We start from the raw sequence: 19,677 nt of genomic DNA, 5'->3' as shown, positions 1-19,677 counted from the left end.
ATTCAATATCTCACTGCCATATAGCTATACTGGTAAATTGTTACTGAAAAGATGGGTCTTTGCTTTCATGGAAAGCCTAAGAATAGTAAAAGAACCTTTTAATTTATGAAAAGCAATCTAGTCTGCTCTCCTCATTTTGTTCAACTCCGAACTGAAATCAGAGTCAACTTATGCCATGTATACATACTTCTGGACAAACACTGTTGGGTTTCCATCCAAATGTTCCATTATCCATCCAATATCCATATATGGATATGAGAGTAGGCAAATAGGTCAGTAATTATAATTTTCTCATTCTCTTTTGTTGGTATTAAGGTACAAGATTTTTTCTACATCTTTAGTATTTTCCTTTCCATTTGTCCTAAAATCATTTCACAACTCTTTCTCCTCTGTCATGGATCTCCTTTGTGGCTCTTCCTCTAAAATTCAATTGCTTTCCCCATGTTTCTTCTCTTTGCTATCATTTCTACTTCTTTCATTGGCCCATCCATAATTATGTCAGAGAAAGCATTTTGTTAATATTTTTGGTCACAAATTTGGCAGATCTAGTATATTTCTTTAACTTACAAATAGTCTTTTGTGTGTTGATTTTAATCACAAAAATGGTGAATTCATGAAGAAACCAGTATTTTTCTGAATTGTTTAAATGCTCAAATATTCAAACTCACTAGAGAAGACAGTATCTTTGATAGAAAGAAAAATTTTGATCAGCTAGAACTGTGTTTATTCCTTTAAAAACATAAGATTGAAAAAGTCAATGGGAGTTGGAATTGGTTAATGATAAAATGGAAATGATCCTACAAAATGAGCCATAATACCAAAGACTGCCAAAATCATATGTTGGCACTACTGTCATGAGAAAAATGGACTGAGCAGGTGTGATATGAATTATATTACAACTAACTGAATAAATTGGATCCTACTGAGAATCAATATGTTCTTTAGGTAAACACCACATGCCATTTCCTATATCATGTAAAGAGGCAGCTAGGTGGCACAGTGGAGAAAGCCTGGAGTTAGGAAGACCTGAATTCAAATCTGACCTCAGACTCTTACAAGCTATGTGATCCTGAGCAAGTCACTTGACCCTGTTTACCTCAGTTTTGTTATCTGTAAAATGAGATGGAGAAGGGAATGGCAAACCACTCCTGTATCTTTGCCAGGAAAACCCCAAATGGGGTCACAAAGAGTCAGACTGACTGAAACAACTGGACAACAATGAGTTGACCAGAATAACAGAAGTTGAGATTTGGAATAAACCTCAGCAGCAATAAGGAATAAACCCCATTAATGTATATGACAATGAACTAATGCAGCAGTTTGAATTACATGGGGCCCAGGAAGGAATGGTCTCTTAAGAGATATGTTTATTCTACTGTCATTCATTAAACAAACGTTCATTAAGTTCCTACTTTTGTGCCAGTAACTATGCTAGGGGTTGTGGATAAAAATATAAACAACCACAGTCCCAGCTGTCAGTAACAGAAGATTTTTTTTTGCCTATATTTAAACAATGGCACTGTATACAAGTAAAGAGAATTCCCTATTATCCCAGATAAGTACAGAAAAACATGTTCTGCATAAACACATACACATATGAATATATTACTGGAAAATGTTTGAATAAAGAGCTTCAATTAATGTTGGGAGATCTCTTTTGAATATTTAACCTTTTTTAATGCAACAAGATCACAATACATTTGATCATGCCTTCTAGAGAATTTAGACAAAAATGAAGGTGGTTTATTCAACTCCATGTTCATGAACTCTGAAATTCCTTTAACTGATCATAATCTTTTGTCATTACACTTATCCTCGAGTCTTGCCACCTGAGAGCTTTCTCTCAGTCCTCACCGTGACCTCCAATCCCTCAGTCATCAGGTTTCTCCCAGATAATCTTCCTTGTATGAGTTAGTCTCTCCTCCTTTCCCCATATCAACTCCTTTGTGAACCAGTTCAATTCTATACTGATCACTTAAGTCCTTTACCTTATCCTGTTGAAGACCATACCTTGCCAAACCCTATATTACTCCCACCATTAGCTGCTTTTTCTCCTGTTCATGTGCTACTAAACAAAACCAGAGAAAATTATCAAACCATGTTGACTGGGTCTGCTACAAATTTATGTTAAATCATCTCAACTGGCCTCTCAAGGCAGCAAGACAATCCTTTTATATCTCCTAATCAACTCACAATCCCATTCACCACAGCAACATTTCCAGATCTTTTCTTCCCCCTCAAACATTCCATACCTCCTCTTTCCCCCAACATTTCAGCTAAGAACCTTGCCTCAGACTTCACACATGCCCCTCTTGCAAAGATGGGGCCATTTGCTGAGAGCTCCCTCTTCTGTACTCCTCTTAATCTCAAATCATTCAGATGCATCCCTGTATTATCTCTTCCTTCATCTCTGTCTCATATTAAGAGATAGCTCTCCTTGCCAAGGTAAACTCTATATGTGCACAAGTAATCCAATTCCATCCAATTTTCTCTAGCAAATTGCCACTTCTATCATCCCTACTCTCTCACTTATTTTCAGTTTCTCCCTGACTTGGTTGCTTTCCTCCTGCCTGTACACATGCCCATGTCTCCCCCATTGTAAGACAAAACACCCCAAAACCAATCTGACTATCCCTGCTATCATCCCTTGTATCCTCTTTTTCATGGCCAAACTCCTTGGGAAGACCAACAATAAGTGCCTCCACTTCCTTTCTTATCACTTTTTACTTAACTCTTTGTAGGCTGGCTTCTGATCTCATCATTCAACTGAAACTGTGACTACTTTCCTCTTTATTGCCTTATCTAATGGTCTTTTCTGAATCTTCCTCCTTCTCTTGCTCAGCCTTTGACACTATCAAGATGATATTTCTTTGATGCTGTCTTTTCTCTAAGTTTTGGTGACCCTGTTCTTCCCTGTTCCTCTTCATGCATACCTGACTCCTCAACTTTCTTCAGAAAGTCTTTTCCAGCTCTATTTAATTTTAATGCTTTTCCTCTGAGATGATTTTCAATTTGCCTGCTATATATTTTGTTTTTATATAGATGTTTACATGTTTTATCCTATACTGTATTGTGAGATTCTTTAGAGCTGGGACTATTTTTTGCCTTGCTTTGTAGCTTCAGCATTTAGCACAGTGCCTGACACATAGTAAGCATTTAGTGTATATTGACTGGATATGACTCTGACTGTGCCTGGGAGGTGGCATGCTTTAGGGTTGAGGTCCCAAGTGAGAAGAACTAGGAAGGTTTCTGTAAATTCTACAGTAAGGGTCTTTGCTCTTTTAGAAAAAAAAACCCAGAAAATTTGTAGCTACCTTTAAAGGTAGAGGTGATGGAGATTATAGGACACTTGAAAGCCCACTTTGAGTGGGTCCACAGAGGAGCCAGACTCAGAAGAACTCAGTTCCTAGTAGGATGCATGGGAAATATTCAGAACTAGACAAGGGGAGACCATGTGTATCTGGGAGAGGGGAACTATGGGAAGAGCAGATGTATGGGCAGAGCTGGTTCATAGCCCTAGGTTGGATACTATGTATCTCTTTTCCTTAATGGAAGCCGGATACCTTTCATTTTGTGAATGTGGAAAAAACTTTTTGTTTCTTTGTTTTAAATGTTTACTTTGCTGTTAGGTGTTAACACTGTGAGGGAGAGGAACCCATAAAGTTACTTTAGGGGAGCTATAAGCAAATAGGACAAGGGACTAAAGATCTCACTTTGAAAAGTATGTGAAGCAGAAAGACTGCCGTAACTTGCATAGAGTATGTGATTGCATTTTTGCTACAGTTAAACATCTCACACTCTATACAGATGATTACAGATTTCTTCCTTCTTCACATACTTGCTGGAAGTGAGATTCTTAGCCCCTGAATATGCTAGGTCTTAACTCCCCTGAAGAGCTTCTGCAACAAACCTCTTGGGGAAGTCTTTTATTATCTGTGTCCTTACATTTCTTTATCTTTCTTTTTACATCTTACTACTCTTGTATTGCCAACTTCTATTAAACTTTGTCTTATTAATTTCCTTCTAGTTATTAAATCTTTCTCCACCTTGAGCACTTTTCTTACTGTTTTTCCTTTTTGTAGAGTTCTTGCCCTTTGGCTTTAATTCTTCTTTCTCTTCTAGTTCTTGATATCTTCTCCTTCAGTTCAGCCATTCTTTTCCTCCCTTGATTTCTTTTCAAGTCCTCTCTTATCTGATCCTAATCTAATCTCTTATCTAATCCTATTTTATAAAAAATTAGTCTCTGGTCTTTATCAACTCCCTTGTAAATGGTTTCTCCTTTTTTTTCTTATAATACTTATAGCATTTATACAGAGCTTTAAGGTTTGAAGGGCACTTTCACAAATATGATCTTATTTAATCCTCATAATAACCTTGGGAAGAAGGTTCTAGTATACACATTTTACAGATGAGAAAAGTGAGTCTGAGAGAAGTTAAGTGACTTCTTTTGGGGTCACAGAGTTAGTTTCTAAAACCAGATTCAAACTCAGATCTTCCTTTCTCTACGCCCATTGTACCATCTAGTTTCTCCTACTGTTTCCACAAAACTTTTTCCCATTGAAGCACACAGTAGAAAGTACAAACTTTTGACTCTGGTCTCAGAAGGCCAAGAAATGCTGTATTCCATTTTATAGCAGAGTACTTTATATGGTCTTATCTAACATTAAAGGAACCAAAAGGAATTTAATATTTCTTTGCTACTCCAAAAGACACTTTAGGACCTTACAATACTCTAGTTATAGTTATAAAATATCATTATCATTATACTGTAGGCAGATTTAAGGAGCAGTTTGGGAGTACCAGTTAATAGAGTTGTCTGGTTAATAGGATGCTGGAAAGCAGAATTTCCACTACTGTGTATTTAAGACTATGAGTGTTAGTGAACAGACCTTTAGAGAAACTATTACTAACTCATCCTTTTTTATTATTTGATGTCACAGAAATGTTAATAGGCAGAGATTTTGAGCTGCAAAGGACCTTAGATAAATCTGATAGAAATGATCATTCATAGCTTTCAGAAAAAATAGTATAAACATTTTTGTTATCTTTTTCATTACTATTCAAATTAAAAAATATATATTTATATCATAAGATCCTTTAATTTCCATGTTAGTAGAAGTGGAGCTTAGTCTCTGGAAGGTGCTACCAAGAGGAAATTGCCTCAAATACAGACCCAGTAACTCACTATGTATTCCTATTGTACAAGAATATGTCTACCAGTTTGGAGAGGGTCACCCCCAGGTTGTCCAAAGAATGAGTCTTTTAGACACAGCAATTCTTTAAGAACTACCAGTTTTGCAATTTGTTGTCAATGGAGACAGTATCCATTCTAGTGAAGTTAGAAATCTTTCAAATACTGAACCATTTTCGAAGGTCAGTTTAATTTCTTTCAGGTCTTAATGTTTCTCTCTCTCTCTCTCTCTCTCTCTCTCTCTCTCTCTCTCTCTCTCTCTCTCCTCTGTCTCTGTCTGTCTCTCTTCATACATCCATAGATAACAGAAAAGTTGTACCTTCAGGCCATCTGGTCCAGGTTCACCTGCATATCCCTTTCGACCTGGTTTTCCCTACAAAGCAAAGGGACAGAAAAGAAAGAGATTGTTTCCCAAATTGACATTATATAGACCCCCAGTTTTAAAAGTTGTCTCTTGAGGTTTGTGACATCTTGATTCCTCTTTACAGCCAAAACAAATATTTGACAAAGACTTAATGATGTCATTTGAATCCCATTTAACAGCTGTCAGCCCCTAAAACAACCCGAATGTTGGAAATTTGGGGTCCTTCAAATTGCTTCATCAAGTTTGTTTTCAAGAACACAAGATCATATGATTTAGAGCTGGAGGGGAACTCCAAAGTCAACCCCCTAATTTTTACAGATGAGAAAAATTAGACTCAGAGAGAGGAAAGGACTTTGGCAAGGTAACATGGTTAGGAGGTGGCAGAGTTGGGCTATGAGCCCACACGCTCTGACCTCAAAGTTCGTTCTCTTTATTGGGAAAGTTGAAGTCACTAATCCTGAGATCCATAGCTATATCTTTATGTCTTTGTGTATTCTCTTTATGTTTACTACTGTCTCAAAGAAGTGGCCCTTCCACTTCTCAAGGTCACTTTCTACTTCAATTCACTTCCACAAATATTAATTGCCCAATAAATGTAGGACACCATGCTAGGCACAGGGGATAGAAAGATGTAAATGTATTTTATTATCTCTACTTCCCTCTTCCCCCACCTCCATTTGACTATAAGTTCTTAGAAAGTGGGGATTATATTATTTTTAATCTCTATATCTCCTGTTCCAAGCACAGTGTCATATACAGTTATTGCTAAATAATAATAAATAAAATAAATAAAAAATAATAAAAATAATGTAAGATTTTAAAATAATAAAATAAATAAAAATAATAAGAATGTAAGATTTTAAAGGTTGTAAAGTGCATAAGATCTCATAAGACAGGTATAGTAATTAATGTAAAAGTATCATTATGCCCGTTTTAGAGATGAGGAAACTAAGGCTCTGAATGGTTAAGTGACCATGTTCAAATCATCCCAGATATAATAAGGGCCAGAGGCAGGATTTGAACCTAGGTCTTTGTGGTTTGTCTAATGTTCTATCCATTATGCCATATGCTGCCTCTCCTTCATAAATACTCATTGAATTTAAAGTGGATTAATGGAGATGAAGAAGTTTTGCTTGTCTAGTTAAAAGGAAAATTACTAACTTTGTACTTTTTTTTCTTTGATTAGGTAGACATGGTCTTAGCAAATTATTCTCCCAATACCACTGTTAACTTTACAAGCTAATCAAATGATATTGGGGATTAATCTTCTGAAATAGCCATGCATTTTTCCTATCAGAGAAAGAATTCTATTAGGAATAAATATCAGTTCATTTTTAATTTAATAGTGTGAAGTAAAGCAAAAAAAAAAAAAACAAAACAAAACCCAAAAACAAAAAAACCCCAAAGAACTAAAAACAACCCTCCAAACCTACATTTCTCTAACTTTGAGAGTACAAGCCCTCTGAGTCACATAAGACAAGGTTCATCTATGTTTTTAAAGTAATGTGGTCACTGATGCAGCTCCTACTCATTCATATTTTTAATTCCTCTAAAACAAAAATTTAAAAGTAGCTTCATTTCTCCCAAAGAGTTAATGACCTAATAGCAATAGAGGACAGAAAAAGCGATATTTGTGAAAAGGAACATAAATTTGGAGGTCTTCATTCTAGTCTTTGTTATAAAGGAAAATGAAGTGCAATTCAAACTTGGATGAATTCCCCTTAAATCATTATATCTTAATAAAAGTTAATACTTTAACAAATTTGTAGGAGTGGAGGACTAATTATACTAAAAATGCTCTAAAATCCATTTACAAAACTTGAAAACACTTCATAGATTATACTAGAGAAATTCCTTAAAGGAGTGATGGACAAAGGTACATCTTTGTTCTCTGCAATTTTGTTGACCCACACAGAAAATAGATTATCTGGGTGCCATGAGAATGGCTATCATATCTGTCATGATAGAAAATTTAGAGAAACATTAGACATAATTTACATAAATGCCTAAGGCTATTAGAGAAATGAATAAATATTTAACAATATATATTATCCTTTAATAAGTCCCCAAAGAATTCAAGCGATTGGCCTCTGTGTTGACTTTTCAAAAATTGCTTTAGGTTAAAGTATACTCTGGCTATTTATATGCCATTATATAAGATATGGATTTATGTTCTAGAGAAGTACTTCTAGTTTTCAAAAAATATTATTTATGTGATACCTACCCGTGGACCCAGCTCTCCAAAGGGTCCAACTGGTCCTTCTTCTCCCTAAAAAAACAATTTAAATTATCATTTAAAAAATTTTACACTCAAAGGCCAGAACACAAATATAAAATAGAGAAAAGCAACAAAAACGTGTCATAAACTTAAATATTGGTACTTAAAAACAAAGGAAGGAAAAAAAGGATGTCATGTGCATCACAGAACATAAGAGAGGATTCAAAATATATAACAATAAATTTTCATTTCAAGAAAGCCTGTAGGATAAATAATACACATTGTTTTAGGAATTGTCCATCTTTTCTTTGCTTCCTTGTAAGTTTTCTTTTATTCTCTGCTATACAAGTTTTTACTTCGTTCTTTTTTTTTCACTCCCCGCCCTTGCCCTTCTATTACTTGCCTACTCCCCTCCAAGGATCCCTCCCTGTAGCATCAATACAATATTCACAGCACTGATGGTGATTATGAATAACTCAAGCACAAAATATAACAGACTCTCCATATATAAGACAGAAGCAAAATATTTATTCAGACACCAGAAAACCAAATCCCCAAACCAGAAAGCTGAATCCATCATAGCAACAAAGAAGTTAATATACCATAGCACAGCAGGGAGCGCCGTATCATCCTTTAGCCTTTCCAAAAACACTCACAAGCCTAGCTGTCACAGCAAGGGGCAAACAAACACTTGCAAGCCTATCTGTCTCCTTGGGTGAGTCCTCTCATCCTTCCAGCTCTAACTGCTCTGACTCCCAGCTTCCTGTGGGCTCTGTTCTACCTTCAGCAAACTCCTCCCACCACAGGCTCCATGTGATTACATTCAGCCTAGTGGGGGCAGGGAAGATCTCCAAATTACCATTACCATTATACTCCCCTATCCTCCCATTCCCATAAATCTAATCACCCTTCTATACCTCCTTTTACTTATTTCCTCACTCTTCCCCCTAAAAATCCCTCCCTTATTCTCTCCTCTCTCACTATGTCCCTACTATTTTATTTCTTCTGAATTTAGAAGACTTTTATACCCTTCTAAATATATATTTATTGTTCCCTCTTAAACCCATTAGCAACGAAACCCATTCCCCCTTAAACCCATAGTACAGAACTACCAGCCCTCCTTCCCCATCCAATTCCTCTGTATCAATTCTACCTCTGGTACCTCATTTGTAGAAAATAAAGACTTTTTAGCTGTTCCTAAATGATTTTACTTTTTAAATACATATCACACTCAGGTTTACCCCAATCTTTCTTATGAGCTACCCTATTATTAATAACAATCTTAGCCATACATTTTACATGTTACAAATATAAAAGTAAACAGTCTGTCCTTAGGAATCCTTATAATCAGTCTTTGGTTATCACCTTATATTTTCTCTTGGCTCTTGTATGTCAAATCTTCAGTTAAGTTCAGGGTTTTTTTTTTTTAAACAAAGTCATGAAAGTCTGACAGCTGAATAAATGTCCATTTTTTTTTTTCATTCAGTTCTTTAATTCTTCAGTATTTAGTGCTCCTGAGATCTGTACACCTTTAATGTCTCTGCTGTTAGGTCTTATGTGACTCCAATTGTGGTACCATCATAATAAAATTGTTTTAATCTTGATGCTTTTAATATTTTTTCCTTGAGCTGGGGCTTTTGGAGTTTGACTATGATATTTCTATGAGTTTTCCTTATAGGATCTCTTTTAAGTGGTGGCCTTCAGTTCTCCCCTCTAGCTCAGATGCAGAGCCAAACCTCCAGTCCCCTATGAGTGCCCACCGCAAGGGGCTTTCTGCCCCACTGCCTCTGCACTCACTGGGCATGCACTGATTCTTTCTCCCAGCTTTTCTTTGCAGCACAGCTGGTCTGGCATTCCGGGTCAGCAGAGGTTCCCTCAATCTTCCTGGTTTCAGACGCCCAACTCCCCTCACTATCCCAGGGTTAAAAGTTCCTGTGGCTGGGGCCCAGGTAACCTCTCAAACCAATGAGCCACAGGGCTTGCTGCTTGTCTTTAAAGCAGACCTTAATTTGGAGGGGTTTACTCTTCACAGGAACCAAGCAGTCCTTGGATTTTTCTTCTGACCTTCTCAAATTGTTCCAGGAAGACCCAGATTGTACCCCTATTCTTATTTATTTTTACCAGCACTTTTTTCACCCTAAGATGTTATTTTATCAATTTTGTGGGGGGAGAATCTTGAGAGCTTGGAATTTTCTGACCTACTCCACCATCTTCCCAGAATCCTCTCTAATTGCTATTACTTTAAAGAAAGTGAAAAACTCATAATTATTATGTTCCCTATTTCTGAAGAAATTTGAAACCATTTTGAAACATTGGTAGTATAGTGATTTTCAACCTTTTTTGGAGTGGTGACAACCTCATTAGGTGTTTTTGAATATGAAAATCCATAAAAATGCTATAGGGAATACACTTATTCCTTAAAATTTAAAGTGAATTTTTTTGGGAAAAAAAGTTATTTCCTTATTTATCTATTTTTGGAGAGAGGAAGGCAGGGCAATTAGGGTTAAGTGACTTGCCCAAGGTCACACAGTTAGTAAGTTTTAATTGTCTGGGTCAAATTTGAACTCAGGTCCTCCTGACTTCAAGGCTGGTGCTTTATTCACAGAGCCACATAGCCACCCCTCATTTCCTTATTTTTAAAAGTGTCATAATATCATAGGACATTGAAATACTAGGGTTTGTAATCAATAGTATAATCAATTAGTGAATAGTTTTAAACCTCTAAATGAGAGAACTCAACCAGTCTACTTACTTGGAAATCTCTATTACAACCTTAGGGCACATTTTTTGTACATGAAGTCCTTTATCTGACAGAATATTGACCCTAGCAAAGAGTTGATAAGAATGTTTTCTCTTAGCATATTTTCAAATATTGTTCAACCTGTAACAGTTTATAAGTCCACTCATTTGAAGGCTAAATCATTTGTAACAGTACATTTTAAATCTGCTATGTTCTTCTTAGGTACAGGCTAAAAAGGAAATGCATTATCTATATGGAAAATTAAGTTAATGGAAATGTTTTACTTCAAAGCACCAAGAACCTGAAATTTAACGTTAAATATTTTATATGCTATTAAATTATTCATTCACAAAGAATGAGTATTGCTTTTGAACATTAATTAATTATTCTATTAATAAATAATATTCTATTATTAATTAATAAATTAACCTATAGAAAAACCTGTATAGCAGTATAATCTATCTATTTAATTTGATTCATGGACATTTCTTCTACATCAAATAAAAATAGGTTTCTTAAGTTGGAAATACAAAATGGTAAACATGACATAAATTTTGGAATGTTAATGAAATGTCGAATCCATATTCTGTAGCCATGCCTTGGAGACCACTGACATCAATCCCTTAGTGGATACAGAACACTAAGAAATGACTGAAAACTCCATTTAATACCTGCCAAAAAAGAATGGAAACTTGAAATCCTCCATGGCAAAAATGACACATCCCACACAACATTTCCTTTAAGCAAAATTTTAAGGTCTACATAAAAAGGCAAAAATAAGTAAAAAAAGATGCTGAATGGACTTTGATTTTTCTTATACCTCAGTTCCTTTGGGACCAGGAGGTCCTGGAGGCCCTCGATTTCCCAGAAGTCCCTGAAAAGCAAAACAAGTAACCACAATAAGTTTTTAGCATGATGTATCAATCAATTAAACAATTCAAGGAGCATTTATAAAGTACTTAATGGGTTCAAAAATTCTGGGGACCCAAAGACTAAAGTGAAATAAGTGGTAACATTTATTGGAGAACTGAGCTTTGAACAGAGTGACATAATAGGCCTTAGAGATGGAAGGAAATGGAGTTAGTCTAGTCTACCCTACTTCATTTTACAGATGAGGAGACAAAAGCATAGAGTGGACAAATAACATGCCCAAGGCCACTCAGGAGCAAAAAGCAGAGCCTATATTTGAACTCAGTTCCTCTGACTCCAAATTTAGTGGTCTTTCAAGTCTACCATGTTGTTTCAGCACTCCCAGATTTAAATTCTATATATTTTTTCTACTTGGAAAAGAATATGAAGTCTAAAGTGCTCAAAAAATGTTTCAGATTTAACAAAATAAGGCCTGAATTTTACTAGTTATGGATCTAACAAAATAAAAGCCTAAATTTTATTAGTTACTTAAGAAAAAAGAGATGAATTATTTACTAGCCAGAAGGAATAGAGTTAAATAAAGTTTGCTCTTGGAAAGAAATCAGGTTCATAGGACTGGTAAAGCTTTGTTCTTTATTTTAAATATTTATTCAACGTGATGACATTTTGTTTATTCAACTTGATGGCATTCTTGGTCTCTCTAGCTACTGAGCAGACTAAAGTGTTTTAATTAAAACTAAAATTCTATGATTCTAAGTGCATTCTTTGAAAATGACAGGGAGAAGAATCACACCACTGAATTTCATAAATGTCCACCAGAGGGCACTCAACCTCCTGTGATTTTTGCACATGAATACATAAACTAGACTCAAAGAATTGGACCGGAGGGAACCTCAGAGATGGTCTCTCCACATTTTTAAAATGAGGAAATTGAGGTCCGAAGAAGTTAAATGATTTGACCAAAATAATATGGCTGAGGTAAGTCTCTAAGGTCCCTTCCAGCTCTAGGAACTACATGTCAAGTCATATGATCAGTTCTACAACCCAGGTCTTCTGATTTCCTATTTCAATGCCCTTCTCTTAGGCTACAGTTCTAGGCAGTCACTGAGTAGTGCATGGTAGCTGGTAAGAGCCTATTCCAAGAGTCCCAGGCTTGCTGATCAATCAGATGATGAGTCAAGAACTTTGCAAACTTGAAGTACTTTATAAGGGTCAACGATTGTTTATTTTTATAGTAGTTGTGGTTCTTGTAGGGATTTTTCTGGGGCACAAAGGACCAGGTTCCACGTACTGATGTTGACCAGGGTCAGTCTATACTCGCTGAAGGAGAAAGGATGACTATAGCTTCCTTCCACTTGCTTTTTTACCCATCAAGCTCTCCAATATATTGCTTCCAAATAAATCTTCCTAAAATACCATTAAGTTATGTTATTTCCATATATGAAGGTCCCAATGGTTCCCTATTGTTTACAGGATAAATTTCAACTTCCTTAGCTCACTATTCAATGCCTTCCATAATCTTCCCCAGCTTCCCCTTTCCATTTAATCTCAGTATACACCAGCATAAAAACTTTTGCTTTGGATAAATTTTTCTACCCACTGTTTCCCACTGTATGGTTTGTGTACCTTTGTCTCCACATATGTGTCTCATGATGTTCATATTATTAAATTTTCATGTATATATGTGCAATTTTAAAAAGTATAATAGCATTATCTCTTGTAATTTTATCAGAGCCTTATGAACTATTACAAATCCTACTGCTTGAAAGTTGTTATTTTAAAGTCTACTAATGTAAACAAACCAACTATGTGCTTTCAGTGTTGGTTCATCCAAGTTCTCTCATCTGGTGAATAAAATCAGATGAAATATCAGGCTCAAAAAAAATAATCATTAGAAACAGGCATTCCTTAGCAGTACTCATAAAAAATGTCTAGTCAACCTTTGCTTTTGCCAGTAGGTGGCGATGTGGGAGTGTACAACTAGTTGCCTGGTTCTCAGAAGTCGATTAAATTGAATCCAATAAGATTTATTAAGTGTTATGTGAAAGATGCTAAGTTTACAAAGATACAACAATGGGAAAAAACCTGTCCCCTAATAAACAGACAAGCATATACATCATAACTTAAGATGGAGGAAGAGATAATCCCCACAAGAAAAACAGATTTGGGGATATTAGAGAAAAAGCCTCTTCTCTCATAGAAGTAACATTCAAAGCAGAGAGCAAAATGAAAGGCCTTTTGTTTCCCTTTATCATGGCTTGGTCTATTATTATTTCTCCAATTGTAGGGTTATATGAGCAATAGATTGGTACTGACCAATATAGGAGGTTTAGCTCCTGAATTTCTAGGAACTTGACATTGTCCCAGAAATCCTCTCTCCTCTATCATGAAAGCTAGTTCCTGGCACTCTTCAGGAATTCAACTTGTCCAAGAAATCTTCCTTTCTCTACCCAGGAAAGTAGGTTTCGGGAATTCTTAACTCTTTTACAGAGACTGAGGATGAAGACTTCCAACCATTCAGGCACATGGATTCCTTCTTCACAGGTGTCATTTCTCAGGTGAAAGAGTTGGAGCTAGGGCCAAGAATTTAGGGTTCAGGAACTCTTTAGAAGTGACATGGCCAAGAGGCCCTGCCTCTACCTCACAACTATTAGTAGGACTATGTGTATTAGAAGCTTCTGTAGCCTGCATCATGCCTCCCAGGTTCTTATACCAACTCGAGCAGGGGTTCTTAAGCTTTAAAGTGTGTCGCAGACCTCCTTGGTAGTCCAATGGAGCCTAGGAATTCTTCAGAATAATGTCTTTAAATGTGTAAGATAAAATAAATAGGATTATGAAGGAAATCAATTATATTGAAATACAGTTATCAAGATATTAAAATAAAAACCAAGGTCATGAGCCCTAGGTTAAGAATCACTAGTCTAAAAGTATGTTTTTCAAACTCTTAGCTCCATGTCCACCCCTTCTTTCACTTACAAGAACATTATCAATCAAAAGCCTTTCTTCAAGCATCATTATCTTAGTAAAAAGTTTAATTGGATTACATAAAAGATAATAAAAGTATAAGCATTGCTTACATGTAACAAGGATTGTATATTCCATCCAGTTCCTGAACCCAGATTCTTCCAAAAGCAGAATTCTCTTTTAGCCTTTAGAGTCTGACTTGGTCTGCCTGTCTCTCTTCCCTTTTCTCTCTCATTTACCTCTTGATCACAGCATAGAATGGGGGATAACAATTAACCTGGAAACTCAGTGTTCTATTTTAGACTTTCTGTCTCTTTGTGAATGGGAGTAGGATAAATGCAGTTAATTCATGACTAATTGTCTGCATTGAGATTAGAGAGATGTCCAAGCTTTCATTATGGTCGCAGGAACATGGGGATCAGAGAACACAGGACGGCTCCCTGGGCTCTCTGGAGCAGGAGTTAGAGTGTGCCAATTTGTCTCCTCTCCATTTATCTATCCTTGTGACATCCAGCACCAAAATAATATAGTGATAACATGCTGACATTGCCAGCCTCGTTGCCACAGATCAAATACTGACAGAAGAACAAAGGCACCTCAGCCAACACTGTAGTCCTCTCAGTTCTTGTCTCCTTCATCCTCAGAGGTCCTGCCAATCCTATGCCAGTCAGTGTTCCCTGCCTGCCAGCCCAGGAGACCAAATAGGGCTTTGAAGATATGTCCGAATGCCAGAGGAGTGCTAGGGAAGTGGAAATGCCTCCATTACATCTTAATTTTTAAAATATCAATATATATAACCAGAAAAGGGAGATGTCTTGTCTAACATCCTAGTTATAATCACCCCAAATTGACTGTAAAGGGGCTGATAAATATTGTGTTTTATACATTATTGGTGCTTAGAATAAAACCTTGAATGTATGTAGACATTCACTCACAAAAACATTGACTGATTGAATGTTGCTTGGATAATGACAAATGGTTGGTAGCTCTAATAAAGAAAGCCCTTTATTATGGTTCTGTTTAATTAAGTTGTGTCTGTGACCCCATTTGGGGTTTTCTTGACAATGATACTAGAATGATACATTTCCCTCTCCAGCTCATTTTACAGATGAGGAAACTGAGGCAAATGGGGTTAAGTGACTTGCCCAGGGTCACACAGCTAATAAATGTCTAAGTCCAGATTTGAATTCACAAAGATGAGTCTTCCTGACTCCAGGCCTGGTCTTCTATTTACTGTGCCACCTAGCAGCCTCAGGCTTATTGTAACCTTTAGAGAGCTTAACAAATAGGATGCTTAGCTTTTGTGTTGCTGTGTTCTGCTGTTTTCACTTGCATTAAGATGCATATGCACGATCCTATGAAACAATGGAACAAAATGCCAAAAACAATAAAGTAAAGGTGTGTTTTGGGGCAAAACACAATTGTGTGACATCCACAAATATTTATGGATGAGGGAATGGCAGTTGAACAAACATCCGTGGTTTCATGGCCAGAACAACATTTTATAGCAACAAATAAATGATTTTTGTTTGTTTCATAAGGGAGGTTATTTGTTGGGTCATTTTACTTTCTTCAGAATCAGTAAAAATGAAGTTTCTCTAATGTTATTGAGAGTCATATAAAACTAAATATTTGTAAGTCAACGGCTAGATTTTGTAGCTCTCAATAAGACTCATTGAGTCAAGTATATAAAACCATCTACATAAATACTCACACAAATAGATTCCATAATTAATAAACTCATGCTTCCCAAACGTTTCATTTTGAGGTTTTAAGCAATGAATAGAATATGAAGGACTTCTTTAGAGTGGTGCCAGAATGCTCTGGAAACAATTCAACTTGTCTGTGAATAAGGCTACCCTAGATTTCGGTGAAGCCATGTATAATGGTCCTATTGACTATCCAAACTAAAACTTTGTAAAATACTTAGGAATAATTTACATGATCAGCATAATATAAATTAGTCTTCTACAAGCAAATGATAAAATATATCAAGCTAGGAGATGATATAAGATAGTAGGAAGAGCGTTAGTCTGAATCAAAGGATCTGGGTTCAAATCTCACTTCTGATACCAACTATATGAACTTAGGCAAATCACGTAATTTCCCTGGACCTCACTTTCCTGATCTGTAAAATGAGGAGGTCTGACTAGCTGGCTTCTAAGGTCTTTCTATCTATTGTTCCATGATTCCATGATAACAATAGCAGTAGCAGCAGCAGCAACAACAGTAACAGCAATAACAACTCTTTGAATTTTTCTGCTTGATAGTGTCTCCCTTTGTCTTTTCTACATTACTGAAAGCAATAATAATTTCTTTCTTTTTTTTTAAGCAATTGGGGTTAAGTAACTTGCTCAAGGTTACATGGCCAGTTATTTCTGGGTGTGGTACTGAGGGTCTGAGCCCGGGATTCGATCCCCAGGTCATCCTAACACTGGAGTCGGTGCCCTTAGTCGCTGAGCCACCTGGCAGCAGCAATAATAATTTCAAGACAAATTTTAAAAAAGGGAAAAAACCTCACTCCTTCATCACCTTTAAATACATACATATATATATATATAATTTTTTTTCTTTCAGAGCCTTTTGAACTATAAAATCAAGTCAAAAATTTTTTTTTCAGTAATAGCTAAGTTTGCAAAACATGACATGATCTCATTTATTCTTAGCAAAGTATCTAACTCAATTAGTGTCATGTTTTTGGTACTGATTAGTTTAAATCTTTATACTTATTTAATAATAGTGACCAGCACTCATGGTGCTTCAAGGTTGGCACAGGATTTCACATGTTATCTCATTTGATGCTCACAACAACCCTATGAGAAAGGTACTATTATCCCCAAATTTCAGATGAAGAAACTGAGCCTGAGAGAAGTTAAATGATGTGCTCAAGGTCATCCAGTTAGTAAATGTCTGAGTCAAGCTGTGAACCTAAGTCTTTCTGTCTCTAAGATCAATGCTTTATCCATTGTTTCACTTACCTGTATGAATACATTCAAAGAATAAAGCCAGTTCTTAAAATTTATTTTTTATTTTTTTGTTTTTTAGGGAGGGGAGAAGGCAGGGTAATTGGGGTTAAGTGACTTGCCCAAGGTCACAGGGCTAGTAAATGTTAAGTGTCTTAGGCTAACTCCAGGGCTGGTGCTCTTCCCTGCACCACCTAGCCACCCCTACAGCCAGTTTTTTACAGGACATTTAGCACGCACCATCAGTATATACCTCTAAAATCCTCCTCTGGTATCTCATCATGGCAGACAAAAATAGATTAAAAATCCATGGTATCCAACCTTAATTAGGCCTTCATTGCATCAAAATAGTCCAATCATTTCCTCCCTAAGTGATTCCCTATCTCACTCTGCATGGAAGCTATTTCAAGCCTTCTTTCTTTCCTGAATAGACTAATATCCCTTCCTTCCATCACTCTCCTCCCCCACCTTCAATTGAGATCCTTGACTCTTACTTCACTGAAAAAAAATTGAATACTTTTACCAAGAGCTACCTTTTCCCCTATTCCCTCCATCTCAAAACCCACTGATGTTCTTATAGTCTCTTCCTTTTCCCCAGTGTCTTAACAGTAAGATGGTCCTTTTCTTTGCCAAGACTAACTCTTATACACCTGCCCTTGATTCCATCCCTTCTTGTCTTTTCTGGCACATTGCACCCTCAATTTTATTCCTCTCTTGGATCTTCAGCTTCTTCCTATCAACTGGTTATCTCCTTACTGCCTTCAAACACACCCAAAGCTCCTTAAAAATCTTTCAAAAGACCCAGTCATCTCTTTGAGCTATTGTCCGATATTTCATTTCCCTTTTCAAAGCAAAACTACATGGTCCACACTTACTGCTTCCACTCTCTCATTCACTTCTCACCATTTTGCATTCTGGCTTTTGACTTAATGCCTCAACTGAAACTGCTCTTCAAATTTTCTTCTTTTTTTTTGCCTTTTGGAGGGCAGTTGGGGTTAAGTAACTTGCCCAAGATTATATGGCTAGTTTTTTTTTTTTTTTTTGTATGTGTGTGGGTGTTAAGTGTCTGAGGCCAGAACCGAACTCAGGTCCTCCTGACTCTGGGGCTGGCGCTTTACTCACTGGGCCACCTAACCGCCTCTACTCTTCACATTTTCTGATGATCTTTTAATGATCTTTTCTTAGTACAAATATTTTCTGTGTGCTGTATTTGACACTGTTGATGAACCTCTCCTCTTAGGTAACCTTCTCTTAAGGTTTCTATGACACTGCTATTTCTTGGTTCACCTACTAACTTTTTGACTTCTCATTCTCTTTTGTTGGCTCATTATTCACATCACATTCCCTAATTGTGGATATTCTGCAAGGCTGTTGTAGATCTCTTCTCTTCTCCCTCCATACTCTTTTCTCTAGGTAACCTCATCAGTTCCCATGGATTTAACTACCATCTGACTCTGAGAGCTATATATTGAGCTCCAATCTCTCTACCAACTTTCAGTCTCATCACAAATAGCCTATTGGACATTTCATCCTAAATGTTCCAAAGATAAATTCAACAAACCTAAAACTGAACTAATTCTCTTTCTTACCATCTTCCAAACTTCCTTATTTCTATAGAAGTTACCAGCATCCTTTCAGTATCTTACTTTGCTTTTTAATCTTGTTGTCATCCTTGACTTTGCACTGTCCCTAACCCATTAGCTGCCAAATCTTGCCATTTCTACCATCAGGACATCTTTTACCTCAGATCTCTCTACATTTTCTCCATTCACATTTCAGACCCTCATTATATTTTGCCTGGATTATTGTGACAGACTCCTAATTAGTATCCTTGCCTTAAGTCCCTCACCTTACAGTTCTATTCTATTCACTTCTGCCAAGTAATTTTTCTCAAGCAGAGATCTGACCATTTGATCCATGTCAATGGCTTAAAGCCCTATATAAATTGACCCCAACCTACCTTTGTAGACTCAATGGATATTAATCCTCATCTAATACTTTGTAATCCAGTCAAATTGGTCTCTCTGTCCCTCACTCATAATACTCTACTTCCCAGGGCTTGGAGTCAGGATGACTTGGATTCAGGTCCTGCCTCTGACACATATTTAGGTTGTATATCCTTGGTGAAGTTACACAAAACTTTGTTGCCCCTGGACAAATTTTCTTAGAGCATAATGACTTGGTTATCCAAAGTTGTTCTTACAACAATATTGCTGTTACTATTAAACATTGTGTACAGTGTTCTGTTGGTTCTGCTCATTTCACTCTTCATTATTTCATGCAAGTCTTTCCACATTTTCCTAAACTCAACCAGTTAATCTTTTTTTTTTTTTTTTTTTTTTTTTTTTTTTTTTTTTTTTTTTTTTT

General features: G+C 36.4%; 1 protein-coding gene across 5 annotated transcripts in view; it reads right to left on the bottom strand.

Moving 5' to 3' along the window:
• Positions 1-19,677, bottom strand: part of COL24A1 (collagen type XXIV alpha 1 chain) — a 380,667-nt gene that overhangs the window by 176,253 nt on the left and 184,737 nt on the right. For all 5 annotated transcript variants that reach the window (XM_069094574.1, XM_069094573.1, XM_069094569.1 and 2 more), the window contains exons 22-24: positions 11,334-11,387; positions 7,780-7,824; positions 5,511-5,564 (exon numbers count right to left, since the gene is read on the bottom strand). In XM_069094574.1, the coding sequence (XP_068950675.1) occupies positions 5,511-5,564; positions 7,780-7,824; positions 11,334-11,387 (153 nt within the window). The remainder of the gene's footprint in view (positions 1-5,510; positions 5,565-7,779; positions 7,825-11,333; positions 11,388-19,677) is intronic.

The sequence above is a fragment of the Petaurus breviceps genome, unplaced genomic scaffold, assembly GCF_028583685.1.
Source record: "Petaurus breviceps papuanus isolate PSGF00001 unplaced genomic scaffold, PetGlider_PUasm1.0 220, whole genome shotgun sequence".
Lineage (NCBI taxonomy): Eukaryota > Metazoa > Chordata > Mammalia > Diprotodontia > Petauridae > Petaurus > Petaurus breviceps.
Note: the sequence above shows the minus strand (reverse complement) of the source record. Positions and strands in the feature narration are given on the sequence as shown.